Source organism: Spinacia oleracea, chromosome 1 (genome assembly GCF_020520425.1).
Source record: "Spinacia oleracea cultivar Varoflay chromosome 1, BTI_SOV_V1, whole genome shotgun sequence".
NCBI classification, from domain to species: Eukaryota; Viridiplantae; Streptophyta; class Magnoliopsida; order Caryophyllales; family Amaranthaceae; genus Spinacia; species Spinacia oleracea.
The window spans coordinates 131,070,182-131,096,340 of record NC_079487.1 but is presented as its reverse complement, the minus strand read 5'-3'; the positions used below and the strand labels follow the sequence as shown (position 1 = coordinate 131,096,340).

Sequence of the window (26,159 nt, the reverse complement as noted above, 5' to 3'; positions counted from 1 at the left end):
TTTCCCTGTTATGATGGCTCAAGAGATCGAGCAAAATAAATCAAATAAATAAGATGCCGCCTTAGTTTAAAATCAATTTATTTTCTCATTTCTTATTAGTTATTACTGCATGTCATTTCTTTACTTAAAATGTAAATATAATTGGGTAAAACTCGTTTATCTTCGTTTATTTAATAAACGAGTCGAGGTTGAACAAATATTGAAGCTTCTTTAATAAACTAGCTTGAACGGGCGGTTATATAGTGGTTATTTATTTTATCTTTTTAAGTTCTAATTTTATTGAGCTTTTGATTTTAGAGGTAATTTTAAAAGTTGAAATAATACATAAATTAAATGTATTAATATTGAGTGTTAATCGGGAGGATATGAGTGGAAAATGTTGAATGAATAGATTGGTGAATTGATGTTATATGAGGAAGATGGAGTGAAATAGGCGATTGGAGTTTTATAATATATCAAACAACAAAGAAAAAAAAAACTAAATTGATAGAGGAAAGAATGGATGACACGTGTCATCTAATCAAATGTGTTGACACATGTCATCAAATTCGACAAGAATGCGGTTAATTACCAACTACATTTACTTTATATACTAGGTATAGACTAGGTATAGATAAGGTTGAACATTTATACTTCGAATCAAATGTGATTTTCCTTTTTATAGACTAGGTATATACTAGGTATAGATAAGGTTGAACATTTATACTTCGTATTTGAATTTATATTGAAGCTCCATTAATTTGGAGTACAGTTTTTCATTTATATTTGAATGTTTAACCTACCAAAATAAGTTGTAGAATAAAAAGTAAATACTCTGTATTTCACTTTTGGAATATTCAAACATTTAATGCCCAAAACTGTTTTAAGAAAAAGCTCACTTATAAACTCGTCTCAGTTAATAAATCAGTTGTTCATGAACAGTTTAGTATGACCCCAAGATTTCTTTAACGAATCGAGCTTGAACAAAATTTTAAAGTCGAGCAAGCTCACCTAAGTTAAGTAAAGATGAACACAAACGTATTCATTTTGATTCGGCTCGAGTCGTTTACTCCCTGAATTTGAAAGCAGGCGGATGGTAGGGAACGGAAAGATAGAGTATCAAATCATAATACATAAGACAAGAAGATATTTGTAATTTTTTTTTGTATGTATACCATACACAATGCACATATAATTAAAAACTTAGGCCAAATAAATTTTGGTTTGTTCCACCCGTAGGAATCGTTGTCCAATTAAATTGAGGTGGTGGGGAAGATAATTAAGGCCAATGAAGGTACCTGGATCATGTGTCTATATGTTTTAAGTTTTAAGTTTTAACTCATAAATTCAATTCAAGTATAGTACCAGATGTAGTCATTCCCAGGGACATATATTTCATTTTTGGCAGAGGTAATGTGCATCAATAGTTCTGATTTAAGACAATACAGCTCTTTAGCCTCTTACTATTCAGTTTGGTCAATTCACCATATTTTTGTGTTCACTTGTCCTTAAAATAAACCACCCCGTCACTTTTATATATGTACGATCAACTTCTAAATCGATCACTATCCTTTCGTTCCGTCTCATATTAAAACTACATATGATTTTTATGGGCGAAAGACGGTCAAAGATGAATCATTTTTAAAAATATTTTAAAATAGTATTTCTTAATGTCGGAGGAGAGTCTGACCACATATAAGCCTGATGGGGATCCATCATAAACCAATTGATAATTGGCAACCAATCTTTCTCTATCTAATTTATTCAATGTGGGATAACTAGGTTAATACGTTAAGGGCTTATGTGTGAATTATACTCTTACTTCCCCGTTTCAAAAAGATCTTTACAATTACTATTTGCACGGACTCCAATGCCATATTTAACTACTAATATATCCAATTTCGTATGTGAAAAAATTATAAAAAATTGATATTCTGAAAATACATCCCGAGACCAATCTAACAAGATCTTACATGTAACATTTTGATGTATATAATGGTGAGAATTTACGGTCAAAATTTTTATAATTTGGACGCATTTTCAAAAGCGTAAAGAACATTCTGAAACGGAGGTAGTAATATTTACTCCGTACTAATTTACTCGAGAATGTATTACTATATTTTATACTTGTGTGTGGTGCAGAATCCACGTCTCCGTGTACATTATTCTCGATCACAGAAGCTAAGGGCACTCTAAGGCTAGAAAATAGTAGAGCAGATCGCACCATTATTGATTATTCCCTACTGCGTAGAGCTTTGAACTGCTAATTAATCCTGAATCATGCACCATTTTAAGTATCTTGAGCCTAACACCTCTAAATTAGCCGCTATATACGTACTGTAGCCTGTAGGCATGTGAAATATTTATATCATCATGTCATACTCCAATAACTTCTCAAATTTGGAAAGTAATTTGGATTTAATACATACGGAGTATATAAAAAGTACTTCTCTTCATCCTAGAGAGTAGAGACCAAGCTCAAGAGTCTAGAATCCCCTTTCTCTTTATTGCATGTTATTGTTTTGCTTTCCCCCCCAAAGATGAATTGGCATAGTAGTCATTAAGACTGAGGTCGGGTCCGAGTACAATAAATCACAAGTTCGAAATAATGTCATACCATACGTAAATTCTCAGTCGTAATTAGGTCTTGTTATCGGAGAGTTTGAGTCATAGCAGGTCGGGTTATTGGAGGTCACTTTTTAAAGTGAAAAATCTGGCCGGGTTGTTGAGAGTCAATTAAGGGTCAATAGTAAGTCACATTTTAAAGGGCTAAAGTTGGTCGGGTTGATTCGAGTCAAGGGGTAGATATGTAGCGGGATCACTTTTTAATTAAAGGGGCAAATCGGGTCGGGTTAATGCGAGTTAAGGGTCAATAGCGGATCACTTTTTAAAGGGTCAAAGTTGTTTGGGTTAATACAAGTCAAGGGGTCAATATCGGGTTGATAACGGCCGATAAATCCATGTAAATACTAACTTGTTCAAATATTTGTTCTTACATTATCCATGTTCTTTGTTAAATTATTAATTAGGCTAATTTCTGACCTGTATCGACCCCGTCCAATAAAAATGTGTCTATTAATAATCATGTCCAATAAAAGTCGTCTTTACGTTAACCCTTACTCTTTAACCAACGGACCGGCTACCCTAACCAATAGTTAGGTCTAATATATAGTAACCACTGGAGCAGAACATTATTGTCCAATTTAATTCCCACTATACGTGATAAGTTGATAGTGCAGAGAACAAGTTGATTCGGTCAATCCAAGATCCATAGATGACAAGGGACTGGCAAATGTAACATGAACTAACAAAATAATTTGTTCTCTTTCCATTGTATAGAGCAGATAATTCCAAGCTTCAACTGCAACACCTTTTGCGATTAAGACATGAACTTTGTTCAATTCAATGTTTTAAGTCAAACGTATCAGACTGAAGATAATAATACCGTTAAATTATAAATAAATTAATTACAAAAAGTAGACACTTTATATAATTATATAAAGCTATAGTTAGGGATGTCAGCGGGGCGGGTTTCGTGGGAGACCCGCCCCGCATCCGCCCCAAGTAGGCGGGGATGGAGGTAGATTTGGTGGGTGGTGGGGCGGGTATGGGTATAAAAGTCGTACCCGCCATGGGTGATGGGGCGGGTGTGGATTTTGTGTTGAATCCGCCCCATCCCCGCCCGCCCCGCCCCATCCCCATCCCCATCCCCATCCGCTCCACCCTATCCCCACTCGCCCCACTTTATACCCGCCATGTGTGATGGTGCGGATGTGGATTTATTTGTTTGTAAGTGATAATATGAATTTAGATGAGACTTTTAAGTTTTTTTGTTTGAATTTTCTTTGTTATGGCGGATACTTTTTTCGATTATATATGTTACTTTTAGTATATGGTACTTTTTCTAAAGTTAATTTTTCATTACTCCGTTTATGTGACAAATATTTGCTAAATGAGAAAAATTAGGAGGGTATTGGCGCGGGTATGGGGCGGGGGTGAGATGGGGATGGATACCCAGGCGGGTGGTGGGGCGGGGATGGATTTTAGTTTGTACCCGTTGGGGCGGGGATGGGGATTAATTTTGTACCCGCCATGGGTGATGGGGCGGGGATGGGGATGAAAAATTTAGGTGGGGATGGGGATGGAGGGACCTACATCCGCATCCGCCCCGCCCCGCCCCATTGACATCCCTAGCTATAGTCAATAATCACTTAAAATAATGTTGGAAATAATGGTCACGAGGTTTCTCTTTCAACACATATATACAAATGAAACAATACAAAATAAAGTTACACAAACCCTAATAATTGTTAAGTTCCCTTAGTTGGGTGTGATGTAAAATTGCTCATCAATTCATCATTGCATCTTCACTCATATTATCAAAAGTTTCGCTTACAATTGATCGATCAGCTTTCTAGTGATGCTTCCATTATCACCATCACACGCGTTCACGAGATTTGATTTCTCGTGTCTATACCACTTTAGAGACGGTCTTATTTTTCCTTTCAATTATATTTTTAATTTAATATGTTTCATCCATTTTTATCTACTACGTATAAATTTAATGATTTTTAACATGTATGTTCGTAAATACTATATTTTTAAGTTAAAATTATATTTTAGTCAACCTTCTTCTGGAATGTGTGAGAGAAAAGGAATGTGTTTTCAGTTTTCTGGAAAGTGTTTGAATAATTTCTGTGTGTAAAATGAAAACGGAATTCTGATTAAATAATCAGAACTAAGATAACCAACAGTAAAACAAAACGGGCAGAAACAATAATGACGGTGACGGACGTAATATTAGCCCGGCCCGGCACGTGCGTGTTATATGTCCACCCGTACCACTCTCACACTTTCTTAAACAAGAGTTACACCCATTCTCCAATTAAAACAAGGAGAACATACCAATTGAGGTTGACATGCGTAGTTAAGGGCCTCTTGCTCTTTAACCAAGGTCTCAGATTCGAGCCTTGGGAATGGAAAAAATCTCAACTGGGAGGGATGCTGCCCATCGAGGTACCCATGCAAACTCCCACGGGAGATTACCTCGTCGAAGGCGGTGGAAACTCCTCGTAGTAGAACCAAAAAAACAAGGAAAACTTCCAACAACAATTAGTCCCAGCTCATATGTGGATTACTCGCAGTAGTTTTGCGGTTGCCACTTCTGCTTACTGACGCTGAATCCTTGGTTCCTTACATAGATTGCTGGTCTTGCATAGATTGGTCATTGGTAATAATACATCTACAAGAGTCAAGATATTAGCATCTTTACAGACTCCTTTAGCCATGGCAGCGTGTCAGTGTGTCACAAGAAAGTTCTGCTACACTGCTAGGGAAATTCAGCTAAAATTAAGCAATTTCAAATCGGTCTACATGATTCATAAGGTGGACAGCAGGGAGGTAGTACGTGTTCCAAGAGGAAAATGTTTTTTCGCACCACTTTGTTAATTTTTGACACAATTTTATTTTTTACGTGAGTAGGGTGCAAGAACAGTAAGTGCTAAATTACTATTTGGTGTGTCAAAATCATTTGCCGTTCCAAATGCATCAATGGGAGTCGGGATCAACGTGGTCTTGCGTAGCTTTAGTTTTATTTTATGTTACGTACTCCAATTCTTTTGGGTTTTTTTAGTTTTCTATGTCTAAAAAAAGTAAATAAATAATTATGATTAACTTCATTAATTGAATAATCAAATTACAGAACATGTGATTATTCCAATTTGGTCAATTATCTGAGCAGTAGAATATGTTACGAATACGAATCATTTTATAAGAAAATGATTGTTTTTTTTTATAAAAACTGATAGAGTATGAAACTCATTTTGGGAATTCAAATTTTAGCTTAAATTTTTGATTGAGTTGAGTTTTTGGCATGGTATTGGAGCTAACGTGGCAATATGAGAATACCTATGTTATATCCAGGGGTGAGCATGGGTCGGGTACCCGAACCAATAGCATTATCGGATCGAGTAACTGATAACCAATAATACTAAAATTGATATCTATGAACTGACCAATAAGTTCGGGTACCCAAAATTTCAGATCAGATATTGGGTACCCATTATGATATCCAATTGGAGAAAAAAGACTTTATAACTAGATTATTGTAATATCATTCAACACTAAATACCAACATTAGCACGTGATTTTGACTACACTAATGAAATTACAATTTACTCAAATTATACATTGATTATTAACATTTAGGATTTTGAGCTCTTGGGGAAAAACATTTAAATTGGGGAAAACTTAACCATATCCAACACCTGAATTTCTGATCGAGTACCGAAATCGATAACCATATCGGTTCGGGTACCCACTTTTTCGAATCGGATAGAATTTCAAATTTTTCGAATAGATCTGCTCAAACTAGTTACATCAACACTTCAAGCCCTTGCTTAAGATTTTTGTCGAGTTCGTCATCTGTCAAAAACAACTTATAATTGCAAGCGGCAAGTTAAAATAACAACAAGGGCATGAGTTGTTTTCACCTTTGCCGTCGTGGGCAAGTAGTTTACCTAATCAATTTACATTTATAATGATTTTAATTTTCAATCATTGTTCTTCAACCACATGATTTACAATGTTTTCATTCATTTATTATTATTAGGTCACTGTTGTTTGCTTAGTCTAATCAAATGGACAATAATTTCATTTAGGATATCCGATATCACTTGACGTTATCAACGTGATCACAAAACAAGCGGCAACTTCACATAGAGAGCATCGATGATTTAATTAACACCATCAAGCGAATAAGTTCAGTTTAACTAAATTCAATTCATGTAAATTCAAATTAGTTCATATAAATGAAAATCAGGTGAATTACACATTAGATTAGCGATCAATACTTAGTCTGAACTCTGAAGCACTTGCAAAAGATCCTAAAATATCCGATGCCAACTTACATTAAATTTATAAAAGTTTTTGGTATAATGACCAAACAACAAATAAATAAAAATTTAAATATATTCTTTAAGCAACTTGAATTATGCAACCTCACGTGTCCAAATCTTATCTTATCTACTAAAATACAAATCATTGATCAAATAATTTTCATGTTTCTTTAATTAATTAATTCATGTCTCCCTAATCGTTAAAGCAAATAATTAACTATCATTTGCTTTTTTTTTATATACATATGCTTTTCCAAATCGATCTATACGCTTTATTCGTCATGTTTTCTTGGCTTATTCATCTTCAAATATACTCCGTGCAATTCTCCAATTATAAATAAGACGCACATTTTTAAAGATTTTCTGTCAATTTCATATGATCCTCGATCATAAGCTTTTTAATTTCATGCTATTAATGTTTCAACTTTCAAGTTCAAATCGAAACCTTTCAAGATTTGTTCACGCAATTAGTAGGATATACGTAACCAAAGCGAAATTTGAAACATTATATAACTTGTATGGAGGACTACATACTCCCTCCGTTCTCGAATTTTAAAATCTTGACATTATTCACAATTGAAGAGAATTTTTTAATTTCTTTTCAATACGTAATTCAAAACATATTAATGTGAGATCTTATCTTGTTCGTCTTAATATGTAGGTTAATAATATCAAATTTTTATATTGAGGAGTACTTAGTGGTGGAGCTAGGGAATGGCGGGTGGGTCATTTTAAAGAAATGGTTATATACTCCCTTCGTTCCTAAATAAGTGTCACTTATTGGGAACGGCAAGGAGCTTAATAAAATTGTGAAGTGTGTAAGATGTAAGATTGGGAATGTTTTTGATTTGGGAAAGGAAAAATTAGATAATTACTCGTATTTATTAATAAATTACAAATAAAATTGGATATGGGGATTGAAAGTGGAAAAATGTGTAAGTAAAAGTAATCATGATTTAAGGGAAAATGGAAAAAATATATGAAATAGTGTGAAAAGTGGGAAAAGTATATGTTCAAAAATAGAAAAGTGATAATTATAAGGAAAATCAAAAAAGGAAAAGTGACACTTATTCAGGAACGGAGGGAATAGTATTTAATGAATGCAAAGATCATAGAATGCTCCTTACTTTAGTGGTTTAGGGTGATGAAATAGGGATTCGCACTCATATGTTCTTGCAGCATGCACAATTTTATTTTTTATTTTTGTTTAGGGCTTCGTGTAATGAAATAGCTAGATTTGCTACTGTCTCCTGTAGTTCATCAAGATTTATTGCAATTATTATTTTGGTAATGAAACTGCTAGATTTGCTACTGTCTCTTGTATTTCATCAAGATTTATTGCTCGGTAAATCTACAAATTTACTTCACAGTGACTGAAAAATCAAAGTGCAGAACCTAAACTTAATAAGTTCTGTATTATCAATTTATCACAGATAAAAAAGGAAGTAAACTCATGCATCAGATATGTAACAGGAAATATACAGTGGAAAAAGAATGTTTACAATACAACAATTCAGAAATGGAGAAGGGTGCAGGCTCAATATAATCATGACCCGAAATCTGAACATAAGATACTCTGCAGTTTTCACCATTAACATCTTTGTTACAAAGTCGAACTCAAATCGAAGCTACGAAATGTTGTTGAGTACCCTCAATCCATCTCACTGCAATAGGACTCCTTACACGATGACTTCCATCACTCCATTCAATCGACCCAAAACTCGACGTTCCCAGTATTGGTTTTTTACCAGTTAGATAAGTTCCACTATTGCTTGTAAAAACTATCTCATAAGATAGTGTTTGTTTCTCAGCACTGAACTCAAGCTTACTTGGAGAAACACTGACATCTACATTCAGTGGTGATTTCACACTAACTTGATAAACTGCATCAGCTGAGCTTCCAACATTTTTCACCACCCTAGTATATTTCACCACATTCTTCCCAGATTCAAACACGACTGAGAACGAAGGGTAGTTTAGGTTTCCGGGTGTAGACAAATTCTTTGCACCACAATCAACAGTTGCAGACTCTTTGAGAAATATGGCAATCTTCTTTGAATCATACCCAATGGAACATAAAAAGGCGATGTAGTCACTAGTGTCAATGTCATAGACTAGACCAGGGTTGAGAGCCCTGTTAGGGTCAACATGACCTGATCCATGAACAAACGGTGAGGATTGCTTTCCTGTGGCAAGATCTGTAAAATTCTTACCGGAGTTGTCAAGGTTGTAAGCTGTGGTCATAAGGGCAGACTTTACAGCTGCAGGACTCCAATTGGGGTAAGCATTTCGAAGCAAAGCAGCTAACCCACTAACATGTGGACAGGACATTGAAGTTCCTGATATGATATTGAACTTAACCCTCCTTGGGTCAATCTCCAGGTCTGTAGGTGCAGAAGACCCTGTCCAACCAGCTAAGATGTTAACCCCAGGAGCTATGACGTCAGGTTTGAGGATTTCGGGTGTTAGATGGCTGGGCCCTCGGCTAGAGAAGGCTGCTACTCTCGGGGCTGATGGTGAGGGGCCGATCACAGTTCCTTTGAACTTGATTGTGGCTGTTGGGTTAGGGGCCGATGAAACATAGTCTCTGATTTGGTCCGCGGCAGTTTGACCTACCATAGTTGCAGGGATTAAATGTGAATCAGCTATCAGTTCTTCACCACTTTCAGCTGTGTTAGCCAGAATCATTCCTGCACCTCCAGCTTGTTTGACTGCATCACCCTTGGCCACTCGAGCAGTATCTCCTCTGTCACATATCACCATCTTCCCTGCTGTTTGTGATGAATTAAGTTCACCTGCGACAATTCAATAGACTAACCTTAAGGCCTGAACATCCAAACAGGAAACTGGAGTTGTAAACATAATATATTCCTAATAATCTCGATACATTGTACTTGGTACTTCGTATACTTATGGACTTGGCATGATTTAGACCACTATACTGACATCCATATGAACTCTAACACTAAAAGACAATTAATTCACCCTATTTTCACTCTTTCCAGAAAATTTCAGACAAGATCACATCAAGAAGTTGAAGTAACACAAGGTTCATCGACATAATTTGAAGGATATTGCTTCACCTATGAACATTTATTGGTGTGCAGACACACAGAAGTATGATTAAACATAGTTGGAAGGACTGAAACAAAGCAAAGATTTGCAATCAATAAGTCTAATTTGAGTAGTTACATTAAGATAGTCTAGCAAGTTGCTTTCAAATAAGGGATACCTTCCTAAAATCAGGACCTAACATTTAAAAAACATAATCGAAAAACAGCCAGAGCTAAATTGGAAAAAAAAGGGTTAATGAGTACCTGCTTTGCAAAGTCTACTGCCACAATCAGCACCTCTAACCAACTCCAAATAAACACTGTCATTCAAACCATCCCCATAATACAAAGACACCCCCTTAAAACTCCTCCCATCTCCCAACACTACATCCGCTGGGAAATCCCTATCAATGGTGGATGCTCCCACAGTCAAAATCCAAGGTGCAATATTCGTTGCAGTAAAAGCATCAGGCCCAGAATTCCCAGCTGAACAAGACACCAAAACCCCACTTTGGGCAGCATGTAGTGCACCAATAGCAATGCTATCATCATCAAAGTTCGGTGCCAATCCTGAAGATCCAACAGAGAGCGAGATCACGTGGACTCCATCCTCAATAGCCTGGTCCATGGCAGCCAAAATATCAGAATCATAGCAACCAGTTTTCCAGCAGATCTTGTAAGCTGCAATGCGAGCCTTTGTTGCCATCCCCCGAGCCTCCCCACGAGCATACTCGAAAAATCCAGCATTGGGAACCACTGACCCAGCTGCGGTTGAGGCTGTATGAGTCCCATGCCCCTCGGTGTCTCGTGGTGATTTTGACTCTTTAGTTACGTTCATCGGCCCTTTGGATGCCTCATACCTACACAGTGGTGATAAATATCCTCATCAATGTTCGAATTTATACTAAAAAATTGAACTAATCACTTGAAAAACTGAGGGTAATTGATTCCTGAATTAAGATTGCAGCACAGCCCTTTCTGGGTCAGTACTCAGTAGTCCATTTTTTTTAAAAATCAACCAATATGAACTGCAACAAACACCTTATATCACAAATCACATTGTCCCCTATGTAACAACTTACAACATAGTTCCTGTACAGAAAATCGAAAGCATTGTATAACGCGATATGGAACGGATATAAACGGAAAGTAGGTAGAACTTCAACGAGCAAGAAAGAGTATCAATTTTCAAATCAATCCCAATATGATTACGGAAATGATAACAATTTTCAAGCCAATCCTAAGAACTAATTAAACATTAATTACACCAATAACAGCGTGATTAAGAGCAAACAGTACAAGATTACATAGCAGAATGTGTTTTAAAAACAGTATAGCTACGATTAAAGATGTTAATCTTCTGATAATCAAACTTTAATTTTAAAATTGTAGTCAAGCACAATCAAACCCAGAAAAGAAATATTAAAAAAAGTCAATGCTTTGTTCGGATCAAATTTTCGACAGAATATAAAGTAAAAACATACCCTTTGAAGAAAGCACGAGCGCCGATGATTTTCCGATTACAAGAATCGGCGGGAAATTCGGGGCCCACCTCGCAGGAGCCTTTCCACGTGGAAGGCACGTGATCATACCCATCATCGGAGAAGCTAGGTAGCTCGGGCCAGATACCGGTATCAAGAACACCAATGATAACGTCAGAGGCGTAATGGGAGTTGGGCCAGAGACCAGACCCTTCTTGAAGACCCAAAAAGTGAGGAGTACGGGTGGTGTGAATCTGATGGGCCCGATCAGGGTGGATAGATAGGACGGCAGGATGGCGGCGGAGGTGGGCTGCTTGGGCCTCAGAGAGATGGGCCGCAAAGCCTGTTGAGGAGTGAGTGTAGGAGTAGAGGAGGTGGGGAGGGGTGGTTGTGGTGGTGGCGGAGGAGGAGAGAGAGTGGAGGATGGAGGAGTACCAGTCTTTTGGGGAGGAGAAGGTGGTGGGCGAATGGGATTTTGACACGTGGACTATGTAGGTGGATTTTGATTGGCTAAGAGATATGAAGAGAGAGAGGGAGAGAAAAAAGAGGAGAGAGAAAGTTGCTGCCATATCTTTTTACTTTTAATTTTGGTGGGGTGAGTCAGTTTTTTCTTCTCCCATATTTAAGGATTGGGTGGTATTCTTATTATAGTGATGGAGATTCTGAAAAGATGATTGGGTTTGAATCTTGACAGGTAGATTTGCTCACCTGGATTCTCATTACGGATTGTATTTGAGTTGTTTGTAAGTACGCTATACTCCTTTTGTTTCATAAATGGAGTATTTTGTTTTGGTCTAAATGAGGGAGGAATAATTTGAAAGTGTGAACTATTGTAAAAGCATGACCAGCCCCATGTCTTAAGATTTGAATTGTGCTGACATGGCATATGACTCATAGTAATTGTAGCATTGAAGTAGACAAGTCTTAACAAAGTCTTAAATTGAGTCTTGAAAAACTAAGACGCAGCTCAAGACTTGGTGTGTGAGTTAAATTTAATAATAAAACTAATATTGTATATAAATTTACAAGTCTTAAATGAATTTGATGGGTGAGGAGCTAAATTTGATTGAATTTTAAGAAGTTTTAACAACAATTTAATTATTAAATATTAATGAAATGTTGACATGGCAATTGAAGAAAGTCTTAAGACAAAACACCCTTGATCTTGCTCTAAATAGATTCTCCTATTCATTTGCCGTAAGAAACTAAATGGTGGTAATGTGAATGAAAATTTACGATGGAAAACTAAGTTTTTGATGAGATTGCATTTCCAATGACATTATGATATTATTATTATTTTTTTACGAGGAGAATGATAATTTATCTAAAATTTTTATAAGAACATGATTTACAAGGAGAATAAAATAAAATAAAAAGTATCATACATGAAGAACGAACATGATGATTTTTTTAGAATTATTTTTTTAGATAATATAAAAATTATCATTCTCCTCGTAAATCATGTTCGTTCTTCATGTGATTTTTTTAGATTCGTCTCGATTCATATGTAATTTCAAACTAGCAATTTCTTAAAATAAAATTGTAGTCGCGCATTAAATGACAATCGCTTGTGTAAATATCTTTTTCCAAGGATACAAATTTTAGAGGAAGCAAGAAACTTTGGAATTTGTGCGTATATGTAGTTTCTTTGATAAGAGAAAGCTTGACTTTAGGGATATAGACACATGACATAAGAATAACAGCAGATACAATTCACAATACGCTTGCATTTTTCGTAACACACAATCATACAAAAACCTAGAAGCTTCTCTTTGTACTGTCCAATTTCATATAAATGTTAAGTGGTATGCAAAACAAATAAGTTAGTATGTGTAGGTAGAGTTGACAAAACTGACTCGTGTCTGATCACCATAACCAAATTACACGTTCTAAGACTCTACCCAATAGTCCGGTACACAAACTTTATTTCAACAAGAGGAGCTTATGAAGAAAGTAATTATGCATAATAGGAGCATATAATGGAGCAAACTAACAACCATAAGTCATAACTCATTCATAATGGTAACCTGCTAACCTAAGCTAGTTATTCATGAATTATGACATACCCAAACTCATTTTTAACTTGAAAAGAGTAGTGAACTTGAAAAGAGTAGTGATATGAGTTATATTGAAGCTACGAAGTTTTCTTGGGCGGTTCTATAAGGCCAATAAGCTGCAATAGGGCTCCTTACACGATGACTTGTATCAGTCCATTCAATTGACCCGAAAGTCGCTAATCCATTGGTCGGAATAACAATTCCATCGATGCTAGTGAAAGTTATGGTATAGGACAATGTTGGTTTATTGGCGTTGAAGACGAGTTTTCTAGGAAAAACTTTAACTTTGACATATCTTGGTGCACTCACACTAACTCGATATACTGCATTCTTTGATCTCTCAACGTTTTTGACAACCCTTGTGTATCTTACAACGTCGTTAACAGATTTAAACACAACAGGCAAGGATGGATAATTCAAGTGACCAGGAGTTGAGAACCTCTTATAATAAGTGCGGCAATCAATGGTTGTTGGGTGTTGGACGAATTGAGAAGTCTTTCTGGAGTCGTACCCAATGGAACATAGAAATGCCACATAGTCACTAGTATCTAGATCATAGACTAGACCAGGATGGAGAGCCTTGTTAGGGTGAATATGGCCGGATCCTGTAACAAACAAGGAGGATTTGTTCAAAGGTGCTGAGAGATCAGTGATGTTATTACCAGAATTGTCGAGGTTATAAGCCGTAGTCATGATTGCAGATTTGATAGCAGCAGGGGTCCAAGTAGGGTAAGTTTGTTTTAGCAAAGCAGCTAAGCCACTTACATGTGGACAAGCCATAGAAGTACCAGATATAATGTTGTATCGCACCTTTCTTGTGTCAGCACCTGTCCAAGCGGCAAGGATGTTAACACCAGGGGCAATAATATCAGGCTTTAGTATTTCAGGTGTGATATTGTTGGGGCCGCGGGAAGAAAACGCAGCTACCCTTGGTGCTGATGGGGAGTGGCTTGTTATAGTCCCTCGGAACTTGATTCTGGCTGTTGGTTTACCAGTTGAAGACATGTATTTTTTGATACGTATTCCACTTGTATAACTAACTGTTGCTCGGGAATGATAAAGAAAAAACAGAGAAAGTAGTTACGTGAATATTTAAGAAAAGTGTAAATTACGATTACCCGCGATAGAATGTACGTGCACCAATGATTTTGTTATTACAAGAAGTAGCCGGAAAGTCAGGGGAAACCTCGCAAAAACCCCTCCAACGGGCGGGCACATGACCAAGGCCCATATCGTGAAAGCTGAGGCTTTCAGGCCATATCCCAGAGTCTATAACGCCAATAATGACATTAGATCCCCAATGCGAATTGGGCCATATTCCTGAAGAGTCCGAAAGGCCCAAGAAACTGGGAGAATGGGTTGTTTGGGCGTCCACAATTTGGTCAGGGATGACAGATAACACGGATGGATGAGTTCGGAGCTCTGTTGCCTGAGCTGTCGAAATATGAGCTGCGAAACCAGTAGCAGCGTGAGAATATGTGTAAAGGAGGTTTGGCGTTTCTTCAGTGGAGTTTGAAGAAAGAGAGTTGAGGATGGATGTGTACCAGCCATGGGAGGACCCGAAGGTGCCCGGTTTCTGGGAATGTGACATGTGGACGATGAAGGTGGTTTTTTTGGGCCATATTCCTAAATAGGACTCCTCACGCGATGACTTCCATCACTCCACTCTATTGACCCAAAACTTGATGTTCCGAAGACCGATTCATCACTTCTTATGCTCGTAAACACGATCTCATACGACAGTGTTCGTTTCTTGCCACTGAAAATGAGCTTTCTCGGAGTAACACTGACATTTACGTTTGTTGGTGCATTCACATTAACCGTATAAACTGCATTAGCTGAGAGTCCGACATTTTTCACCACCCTAGTGTATCTCACTATAGTTTTGCCAGATTCAAACACAACTGAGAACGAAGGGTAATTCAGATTACCAGGGATAGACAAATTCTTTGCTCCACAATCAATAGTAGCAGGATCTTTGAGGAAAATGGCAATCTTTTTGGAGTCATACCCAACGGAACATAAAAAGGAAATATAGTCACTAGCATCAATGTCATCAGGCTTTAGGATTTCGGGTGTGACTGAGTTGGGTCCTCTGCTAGAGAATGCTGCTAGCCTTGGGGCTGATGGCGAGGGACTTATTACGGTTCCTTTGAACTTGATTGTAGCTGTTGGATTAGTGTTTGAAGAAACATAATCCTTGATTTGGTCCCCGGCACTTTGACCCACCAAAGTGGCGGGGATAATATGTGAATTGGCTAATAGTTCTTCACCACTTTCTGCTAGGTTAGTCAGAATCATTCCCACACCACCAGCTTGTTTAACTGCATAATCCTTGGCAACTCGGCTGTTTGCTCCTCCTCGGTCACATATCACCATTTTTCCTGCTGCTCTTGATGAATTCAGTTCACCTGTGACAATAGACAACCTCGAGGTATCAGCAGCAACAACTAAATTAACAAGATTCTAGCTAGAACAGCATACATTTAAACTATACATCCCAAAGATTACACTGCATTGTATGGGCTTGGCTTATAATTTGTACTCGTAATACTTCTACTATTAATAAGTGAGGAGGTGTAGCACACATCCGGTACATCTTATTTCTAGCAGTAAGTTTTGGGTAAGAATGTCCCAAACTAATTTGTTGCAAGTTATTTTTTGAACTAACAAGTTAATAACCCTTGAAAGTTGCTCCGACTCTTTATTTTACCTCAATTACCCGTGTTGGATCCTCCACACTCTGACACTTCATTTTCGACTTAAATCCTGGATAAATTTCACAATTTAGCTGAGTCGGACACTGGACATGTACCCGTGTCCGACACTAGTACCCGAGTCCAAGTAACATAGGTCATAAGTTGTTGTGAAAGTAACCAGCATGTTGCAACCCTTGCAACTTGCAAGTAACAGATGGTTTGTCAAGAAATTCGAAAAAAGTTGAACCGAGGCCCAATTTTATCATGAAACAAGCTACAAGTATCTAGACAAATTAAGGATCAAATCAATTGAGGAAAAAAAAAAAGGAAAAGAAAGGATCGGATAACCAACCTGCAATGCAAAATCTACTGCCGCAATCTGCTCCATTAACCAACTTTAGATAAACACTGTCATCTAAAGGTTCTCCGGCATACAAAGACGCACCCTTGAAACTCCTCCCATCACCCAACTCCACAACTGCGGAGAACTCTCTATCAATGGTTGATGCTCCAACGGTCAAAATCCACGGCGCAATATTCACTGCAGTAAAAGGCTTTGGCCCAGAGTTTCCAGCTGAACAAGACACCAACACACCTCTCTGTGCAGCATGTAGGCCACCAATAGCAATGTTATCTTTGTCATAACTTGGAGCCACCTTTTTACCTCCGACAGAGAGCGATATCACGTGTACTCCATCCGCAATGGCCTGGTCTATGGCGGCCAGTATATCGGATTCAAAGCATCCTAGACTCCAGCAGATTTTGTAGGCTGCAATGCGAGCCTTGATAGCCATCCCCCAGGCCTCTCCTCGAGCATAATCAAATAGTCCCGCATTTGGAACTACTGATCCAGCTGCTGTTGAGGCCGTGTGAGTTCCATGCCCCTCGGTATCTCGAGGTGATTTCGAGTCTTTTGTCTCGTTCATTGGCCCTTTTGCTGCTTCGTACCTATCCCAAGGGTCACAAAAGTTCCCATCAACACTCAATCTTAAAACTAATCTTTACTTTCATTTCCAATCTTTAAATCTTTTACTTTTCTGACTTGATAGACGATTATACTTATTACGAAGTATTTAAACGTACTACTCCCTCCGTCCCGGAATATTTGACCTGTTTTCCTTATCGGGCCGTCCCTTAATACTTGACATGTTTCTAAAAATGGAAATATTCTAACAATATTATATTATTTCTCACTCCACCCCTATTAACCCACCTACCCCCTACTCCATACAAAAAATAATTAAAAATTCAACCCCTACTCTCTCCCAACCCCACCCCTTCACACATTTCCCACTAACTACATTAAAATAATACCCCACTATCAACTACTACCTATTAAATTAAATAAGTCAATTCAAGTCCCTTAAACTCTGTGCCGGTCAAACCGGGTCGAGTATTCCGGGACGGAGGGAGTAGTAGATACTATGAGTAGTAGAACTGTCAAACCACTGCTGCAATAATAAATTAATAACTAAAATACCGTACAAGTACTCTCGTACAACAAAAACTAGGTTAAAAAGAAGAAGAAAATATTCAGAGTACAACAAAAACTTATTGTAGAAAGTTTATACGTATATATAACATTCTACGTAGTATATTTCATTTTAATCTATTGAAAACTAGAACTCACAATACTAAACTGACTACCATGAGATGACAAACCAGTTAAACGACATCAACCTAATATAACTCGACATAAACACGTGATTTGACAGCTCAATTTAAACATTGTTAACATGACATGGAAAAAAAAAGCTTGATGATCATACTCATTCATAAGTCATGATACTTTCACCTTTGGAATTTAGGATAAAAAGTCAACATATTATTACAATAATGAAGGATTTTGACCCAAATAAGAAAACTGGAGAACTTACCCCTGGTAGAAGGCACGAGCGCCAATGATCTTCCGATTACAGGAGCTAGCAGGAAAATCAGAGCCCACCTCGCAAGACCCTTTCCAGGTGGCAGGCACCTGATCATACCCTTCATCAGAGAAGCTAGGGAGTTCAGGCCATATGCCAGTATCAAGTACACCAATGATGACATCAGAAGCGTACTGAGATTTAGGCCAGAGGCCGGATCTTTCCTTGAGGCCCAAGAAGTGTGGGGTACGGGTGGTGTGGATGTGGTGTGCTTTGTCCGGGATGATGGTAAGGACAGCAGGGTGACGGTGAAGCTCCGCTGCTTCCACCGTGGAGAGGTGTGCCGCGAAGCCAGTAGAGGAGAGAGTGTAAGAGTATAATAGGCTAGGGGTGGTGGTAGTGGTAGCGGAGGAGAGAGAGTTGAGGATAGAGGTGTACCAGTCTTTGGAGGAGGAGGAGGAGAAGGTGGCGGGCTTGTGGGATTTCGACACATGAACGATGTAGGTGGATTTTGATAGTGTATAGGGTAGGAAGAGGGAGAGGAGTAAGACGAATAAGAGAAAGAAATTGGCCATTTTTGTTTGCTATTTTTGGTAGGTTCTGGTTTTTTCTCCCTTTTAAAAGGGGAAAGAATACAGACTGCGTCATGTGCATGAAACATATTGAAGCAGGAAATATAATACATAATTCATGGAATGCAAAACGAGTATTGAAAAATAATAAAATCAAAAGGAGTAGGTTTGATTTGATAAATTATTTGGGTAACAGACTAACAGATATGCTCTGTATTGCCTCCTTGGATTAGAATATTATACGACGGATTAAAATCCAAATCCAGCCAGAAAAATATATTCATTAACATACTGCAATCATTGACAACAACTTAGAGTACACTCAATAAAAAACACCTCGGATTTTATTACAGTAGACACCTAGAAGCATGATGGTCACTGAAGATTGAAAATAAACTTAACATACCGTGTCTAGATCAGTACCGTAACTTACAATCTAGAGTAATTAAGGTTTAATCTAAAACTAAAAATGGGAAGAGAAACTTTCTAATACAATAAAGTGACTATTTTTTCTCCAGTGTGGAACAACTCAAGCACTAAATGCACATATATTCAAGGGTACCAAAACTTTTAACGAGTCAATTTCATACATTTTTTTCCAGACTGAGAGTTGACATACTTTTACAATAACACCTCCGAGAGCTAGTCTTGCAAAAATGAAATTAAGGATAAGTAAGGATGGTTATGTTTTCAATAGAAAAGTAGCATCAAAACAAACACGTTCAACAAAAAAGTCTTCTAAAAAAATTATCATGCGAAAAATGCCAAAGAAAAAACGAAGCATTACTCCTTCTCTATGCGGAATAAGAAACCATCAAGAGAGCGAATATATGGAAATAATACCCCTAGAAACATTAACTTAGGAAAATTATATAAAAATTCATTGTCTTTAGCAGCAAGAACCACAACAACTTGGTACACAATTGGGGCAAAGCTTTACCTTACAGCAACAATTAGAGCACAACCTAAATAAGCAGCAATTCTGAGGGTAACATGAACAGCCTTTTATGGCACAACATTTAGGACAATAACTCTCCCTCGAACAACAGCAATTTGTTCGTGCTTGCTGGCGATGCTCTTTATCTGATCGGCAGCATCCACTGAAACAGCAAGTCCACGACGATTTAAAACATGATTTCCCCCTGGTCATGTTTCAGATATTATTAATACTATGGTACGATCTTGCATATATTCTGTAAACAGACCGAGATTTGAACAGCCAAGGGATTTTTTTAAAGAAAAGTACCTGATTCTCCTACATGAACACGAACAGTCTGACGGACTAGACTTCTGATTTCTGCAAATAACCATCAGGGGAAAAAGTTTATTTCCATATCAATATACTCTGTACTATACAGTCACAAGATTTTAGATAACGCGTAGAATTATCATACGTAGTTATCAAGGGATCTGGTTTTGTAACGACGAAGTCATTGATCCTGTTAATTAGCATTACATCAAAGAAAAAGACACTGAGATCAATAGATGAAAACAAACAAAAGAACAAAAGATAAATCTGTGAAGGATTATAAAATTAGCTAAATCAGACAGTCAACGAGCCATACATACTCTTTGCAACACCTAGAAGTAGGCTGGATGTTGTCAAGTGACTTCAACTCCTCCTGTTTTTCATGAGATCAACAGTGTCTAGGTTAAATGCATGAGTAGAGAAATAATCTGATTCCATTACTGTCATTATAACACAGTTTTAAAACTGAAGATAGCTAGATATTCCCATTATTGTGAATTTAGAGGTACAACTCCAAAAACAGGTACACACAACAGAATCAAGAACTACTCAACGGCTCAACCTATCACATACATCCACACATTCTATTTGTAAAGTTTTCGATTTGACTTAATCACATAATTTTCTCTTACACGTCGGAGGCTAGAATATTACAAGAAATGCAATTATTTGGTCATGTTTGATTCCTTGTCAGAACTCAGATGATCATTCAGAAAACTCAGACTGTAAGTTGGCTTGAGCAGGCTCCTTTCCCTTTCTTATTCCTCTTCTCCCGTGCTTCTCGACCTTCCGGCCATGGGTGTCCACTACATCTGTAATGTCCATGTGGACACCTGGATCATTGCTGGTGTAGCTAGCACCAAGCATGATCGAGTTGTTGACGGCTTGGGAGTTGCTGTTCACATAGGTGTCCAAACCTTCAGGCTGATCATCATCGGGGAATACCTCGTGGTGGTGGTGGTGGTGGTGATGTTTATGGTGATGATCCAACAATTCACGCTTCATGGTAGCCCCTGTGTTGGTCCCAGCAATCGTGATGATTCTAACTCCGTTTTCATCTTCGTCCCCCATATGGGGCCCACTCCCTCCCGGCTTATGGCTTTGATGAAGATCATTGAGGCGGGAGGTAAGAGAAGAGACCATCTCTCTAATCTCGTGGTCTAACTGTTTGTGCTTCTCCCCTTCGTTAGATGGTGGGTTCGGCTGCATTGCCTCAGAAGACATGGTGGTTGTCGGTTTCATTGGCATTGTGAAGGGAAACAAAATATGCAAAAGGCTTGTATATATTCCGAAAGAAATTTGGTTTTGATGGATGGATAAGTTTTCGAAGGAACGATTCAACTATATAGACAAGAACTAAGGCTTAAAGGTTCATAGGAATGAAGAAATGGAATACCTTTAATGACAATTCAGGTATATTTATCAAGATAAGTCTTGTAAGATGGGGGGAAAAGGATTGCTTGATTCTTAGTTCATCAGAAAAACTTCTACTATTAATTTAGCCTTAAATATTTCTCAAGCTAGTTCTTCTTCGTTCTAGTGCTACCCTGCAGCCTTGGTGGACACTTTTATCAAGCTTAGTACGTGTAACAAATTACACAGGCATGATTGAATGTAGACAAGATTCGATCTTTGGTGCGGCCCCAAGACTTTGGGGCCACGAAACTAGTTGGGGTACACAAATCATAGCCAAATAAAGCAATGAAATTCCTTGCACAGTTGCATACTACGGAGTACTTGCATGTTACAAACATACAATCATACATTTGAATCTATGAATGAATATTCCCTCAGCTGTTACATACTTAAAAAGAGAGAAATAACGTTTGTTTCAATAAAAACACAAAAAATGAGAGAATAAAATTACCTCAAGAAAACCAATTTCTCTCTCCAAAACCTGAAGTTTAGCCTGGTGGCGGCGCTTGGCGAACAACCCGGGAGGTGATTTTGGCATCGGCTGCTCCGCCATTTTTGGTGTTTTAGCAGAGAATTTTTACACCTTTACTATAAAACTGCAACGCTGGAGCGGAACCATATAGCTACTGACGATTGAAAACGACGTCGTAAATGGTGCATTGACTATGTAGCAGGAAGATAGTGGACTGTGACACTGAGTTGAAGAGGAGAGAAACAGAGCAGAGATGGCACGTGAGATTTTCAGAGGGGTAGTTTCAGGAGAGAGAATATTTTAAAATTCCGAAAAAGACCCAGGAATTTGTAGTGAATGGAGGAGGAGGGTAAGGGGTAAAATAGGGAATTGGAAAGATAGGTGATTAAATGACAAAGATACCACGGCGGAGAAGACGGTGTCGTCTTGTTGTTTGGAGGATATCGAGGAAAAGAAATGAGGTGTCAAATACTCGAACAGGTGAGTTTACATAGGTTGATGACGTCATTGAATGGGAATCCAACCGTTTTCCTTGGATTTGCTCACAGCCGCATTCTCCACTTTCCCATTTCTCCATGTTCTTTTTGTTTTTCTTTTCTCGAGAGAGCAACAATAGTTAATGATAACACTAATATGAATGGTACAATTTGTTAAGAATAAGAGTACTCCGTATTTCTTAACTTGATTCTGAGTTAAACTAGTAATGTGACATCTAATACTGAACAAATGACACACTCTGTATTGGATGCTCTATATACTTTACCAATGGCAGAATTTAGGCCGGATACCAGTGACGATCAGATAGGCGGCTAGTAATAGCTAGCAATGCGATGTTTTTTTTAGCTAATCGACCACTCTTAGGTGGATAACTGTCGTCACCGGCCTAGGCGGCCTTACCGTTACTGTCAAACAACAATCCGGTAGTACTAGTAATGTGGTAACTAAACGTGGACAGAAGGATTACTTAAAAAGACTGATGTGCAAAATGTTGTCAACATACGTATCCAATCAGCCTAATCAGGTCATAAGAGATTGTCATCAAATAACCTGAAAGTTTAACCTGTTGCCAGAAAGTTAAAATAATACAAGGGAGGAATTGGCACAACAAACTACGACCAAATCTAACCATTATAGCAAATGCCAGAATAATCTCAAAGAAATTGTCTTCAAAACAGAAGAAATATTCTTTATATGCTAACAAGAACCAGCATAAGAAGTGTTACAGAAAAGAATGGGTTTTATTTTCCATTATTGAATTCCAATTCACTTGACAGAACAGTCAAGTAATTGTGAGAAGTTTTACAAAGAGTAAATAGAGATCATATCCGTGGAAAATTTTCCCCATAATCAATCAAGACAGAGCTATCTTTCTAAGTATGTATGGTTGTATGGATACATGCGGACACTAAGTACAACAACAGGACTGTCATTTACAAGAATAATTTGCTGCTATTTCAGCTCAAGAGTCCAGAAGCTCATACCTACAAGATAGTGTGAATACGTCAAAGCAGATCAGACATCTCATTGGCTTCTCTGATTCCCAGCACGGCAGCAACAAGGCATGAATATGTGTTCTGTTTCTTACTGTAAACCACCCACGCTCATCGCACTGACAATCCTAAAAGACAGGAAAATCAGGTACAAAGATATAAGACCAATCCCCAACACTTTACTAGGACGCATGTCTTTCTTGAGTAAGATAACAATAGCCCAGATAAGCCCGGTTAAAAGAAAGCCAATTGTGTAGAACAAGCTACTGTCTTTGGGAACTATATATGATATAGGGCTAGCTGACCAGGCGCCTAGTAGCAATGAAATCCCAAGCCCGATCAGTGTGTTAAACATGGGACCAGCATAGCACCCTGACAAGGCAATCTGAACACCATCCCCACCATTCAATGCCAAAGCAATATTTGAGACCAGATCTCCCATAGAGTTCCCCCATGCTAAAACAGTCAATCCAAGAATTGACGGGTTGATTCCCAAAATAATGCCTAGTGCCACCAAAAGACCCACGAGTTCACTTGCAATCATGTAGAACCACACAATACTCATAAAGAAACCTCCAAGAACCCACGGTAATAACAATCTCTGTGGTGGATGATCTGGTGTGGTGTAATAGTATGCGAGAACTCCAAGTATGCAACTAGCTGCCAATCCAATAACGTAGGCAAGATCTTTGCCAACAGAACTAGGAACATCAACATAGCTCCATAAAAACAAAATGAGAATAGGAGCCAATGTGGCACTGGCAACAGCATATGGCTTTGACCAACTTTTCTCCTCCACCATTGGAATCGTTAATCGTCTAGGAAGAGACAAAGGAAGCTCCAAAAGAGAGAAAAATTTAGGGCAAGAAAAAGAAGAGTTCTCAGATTCCCCACCACGTTCGTCGTTCCATCCCCAAGGGGACCTTTCATTATCTGATCTGAGAGACTGATGTGAGTAGATCGCAACATTTGAAGCCCACATCCATTGTGGCAAGGAAGGATGAAGATTGGGAGCATCAGTCTCGCTCTCAAAGTCAAGCAGGGGACTGTATATAGCATCATCCTCTGAACCTCCTAGAGAGAAGGCACTCCCATTCACAGGAAGCAATGGAGTTACAGCATCAAATTTAAGTCTATGTGCTTCCTTTCTCAACAACTCATTTGCAGCAACAACAAATGCATAGAGAACATATATCATCAAAAAACAAATGGCTGCCCCAACAGTTATCCTTCCAACAAACAAAATCAACAAGAGTGACAAGATGGTCACCAGAAAGAAGCTAAGATCCCTAATAAAACATCTCCGATCAATCTGAACCCGCTTATTAGCCACCAAGAGAGAAACAGTACCAACAACAACACAAGTAACAAAAACTGCACCTCCCAACACACTGTTCAAGCCAACCTCACCAGCACCAGTACCTACAAAAGCAGCAATGCTAGCAAATACATCAGGAGCTCCATTCCCAAGGGGAAGGAGAGTGACCCCTGCCACAGTAGGTGGCAGTTTCAATATACTCGAAAGCTTTTCCAGGGAACAACAGAAGTAATCGGCCGCAGTATTACCTAGAAGGTAAAACAATGCCGCGAGCCAAACCCCTAAAATTGCGTACCCTAAAACCCCAAGTCTTCGGCAATCACAGTAAAAAAACTGTAAGTAATCAAAGAACCCGCTAGTTGAACACTCTGAATGCGCCTTTAGATACTCACACTGGGAATCAAAACCTACATGATCCCTTAACCCAACACAAAACACAGCATTCTCTCCACTTAAAGCATTATCTGAAATAGACCCATTACCAGTATTTGTTGAATTATCCCTAATTTCAGCTGTCTTACGCCGGATTATTTCCACTTGGACCGACCCATCACCGGAATTAAGACGAACAGGCCACCGATTATCAGTCACAGAAGATTGCCTAAGTAAAGGATTTCTGAGAACATCTTCTCTATTGAAGAAAAAGAAAAATAGGATCACTGCACATAATCCATTGAAAATCCCACGAAATTGGGGTTTTCTCCTAGGATTAAAAATACCCAATTGCTCCATTTATTGAGCTCGCGCTAATTACATCGAACAAAATTGAAGTAGTCTAGGGTTTCAATTCAATTTGGGGGGAAATTGAAACCCTAGTGTTTCTAATGACTGGAAATGAATTCAATTGACAATGTCAAATTATACAAGTTCTTTGTATAAATGAAGAACGCAAAAATCAACTTGAAGGAGTTGTGTTGTCTTACCCGATGATTACAAATTGAAATTCTGGGACGTCGAATATCTTGAAATAAAATCGTTGTATGTTCGGGAAATCTCTGTCTTTAAATTGTGAATGGGTTTTAGGAAAAATTGGATTTTTCGAAATCTATAGTCTGGGAAATTTCCTCGAAAGTCTGCGTCTTCTTTTTTGTTGTTGGTAGGATGTACTCTGTATGAGAGAGAAGCTGGAACAGCAGTAACGTGGAAAACGTGAAGGTGAAAATTGAAATGTTAGTGTGGGCTTATCAAGAATGGATCGTGAAAAATGGATCATGAAATCTCCATTTACTCATCGGAAGAGTTACAAACTCATTGCGGAGGGGCTTTTATAACGAGTTTGGATCCTCTAGAATTTTAATAAAACTCTAAATCAGGAGGTTAATATTGATGAGAAAAATCTAATCTAATCTAATATACATATATAAAAGAGGCATATTTTCTAATACATATATAAATGATGCATATTTGCTGAAAAATTAGAGCGTCACCTAGGATTACTAATGGATTCGGCCAATGAAAAATAAGATTTCTAATTTATTTTTGGATTAAAAAAATTGAGTGCCACGTAGATAATTAATTAGCACATAATATATACTTCATCTTTAACATATATTTTCAAAATATTAATATTTCATAAGTTTTTATAATATGTAGTTAAAGATATTGGTGGTCA

General features: G+C 38.0%; 5 protein-coding genes across 7 annotated transcripts; all 5 read right to left on the bottom strand.

Annotated features, from left to right (window-relative positions):
* Positions 1–8,249: 8,249 nt before the first annotated feature.
* On the bottom strand, positions 8,250–12,160 carry LOC110804085 (subtilisin-like protease SBT1.4). Its single transcript, XM_022009651.2, has 3 exons — positions 11,413–12,160; positions 10,193–10,788; positions 8,250–9,670 (listed from the first exon to the last, which is right to left on the bottom strand). Exons 1-3 carry the CDS (start codon positions 11,976–11,978, stop codon positions 8,493–8,495), a joined length of 2,340 nt encoding a protein of 779 aa, XP_021865343.2. The 5' UTR covers positions 11,979–12,160; the 3' UTR covers positions 8,250–8,492.
* A 1,003-nt stretch (positions 12,161–13,163) lies between these two features.
* Positions 13,164–18,616, bottom strand: LOC110804054 (subtilisin-like protease SBT1.4). 2 transcript variants are annotated; one of them, XM_022009624.2, is made up of 4 exons: positions 18,043–18,616; positions 16,518–17,113; positions 15,583–15,877; positions 13,164–14,394 (listed from the first exon to the last, which is right to left on the bottom strand). In XM_022009624.2, the coding sequence occupies exons 1-4, from the start codon at positions 18,603–18,605 to the stop codon at positions 13,533–13,535; spliced, it is 2,316 nt and encodes a 771-aa protein (XP_021865316.2). In that variant the 5' UTR covers positions 18,606–18,616; the 3' UTR covers positions 13,164–13,532. The 2 variants fall into 2 exon arrangements, 1 of the variants encoding a protein (XP_021865316.2); XR_008921150.1 differs by lacking the exon at positions 13,164–14,394 and adding an exon at positions 14,779–14,915 and having other exon boundaries at positions 15,011–15,877.
* An 875-nt stretch (positions 18,617–19,491) lies between these two features.
* LOC110804076 (guanine nucleotide-binding protein subunit gamma 3) lies at positions 19,492–22,860 on the bottom strand. Of its 2 annotated transcripts, none has more exons than XM_056828754.1 (5): positions 21,719–22,860; positions 20,172–20,224; positions 19,997–20,041; positions 19,849–19,899; positions 19,492–19,702 (listed from the first exon to the last, which is right to left on the bottom strand). In XM_056828754.1, the coding sequence occupies exons 1-5, from the start codon at positions 21,818–21,820 to the stop codon at positions 19,492–19,494; spliced, it is 462 nt and encodes a 153-aa protein (XP_056684732.1). In that variant the 5' UTR covers positions 21,821–22,860. The 2 variants fall into 2 exon arrangements, with proteins under 2 accessions (XP_056684732.1, XP_021865334.1); XM_022009642.2 differs by having other exon boundaries at positions 19,492–19,744; positions 21,719–22,840.
* Positions 20,309–21,584, bottom strand: LOC110804065 (uncharacterized). The gene has a single exon (XM_022009634.2). The coding sequence runs from the start codon at positions 21,097–21,099 to the stop codon at positions 20,557–20,559; it is 543 nt and encodes a 180-aa protein (XP_021865326.1). The 5' UTR covers positions 21,100–21,584; the 3' UTR covers positions 20,309–20,556.
* A 98-nt stretch (positions 22,861–22,958) lies between the features above and the next one.
* Positions 22,959–25,776, bottom strand: LOC110804046 (cation/calcium exchanger 4). Its single transcript, XM_022009606.2, has one exon. It carries the CDS (start codon positions 25,277–25,279, stop codon positions 23,321–23,323), a length of 1,959 nt encoding a protein of 652 aa, XP_021865298.1. The 5' UTR covers positions 25,280–25,776; the 3' UTR covers positions 22,959–23,320.
* Positions 25,777–26,159: the final 383 nt, after the last annotated feature.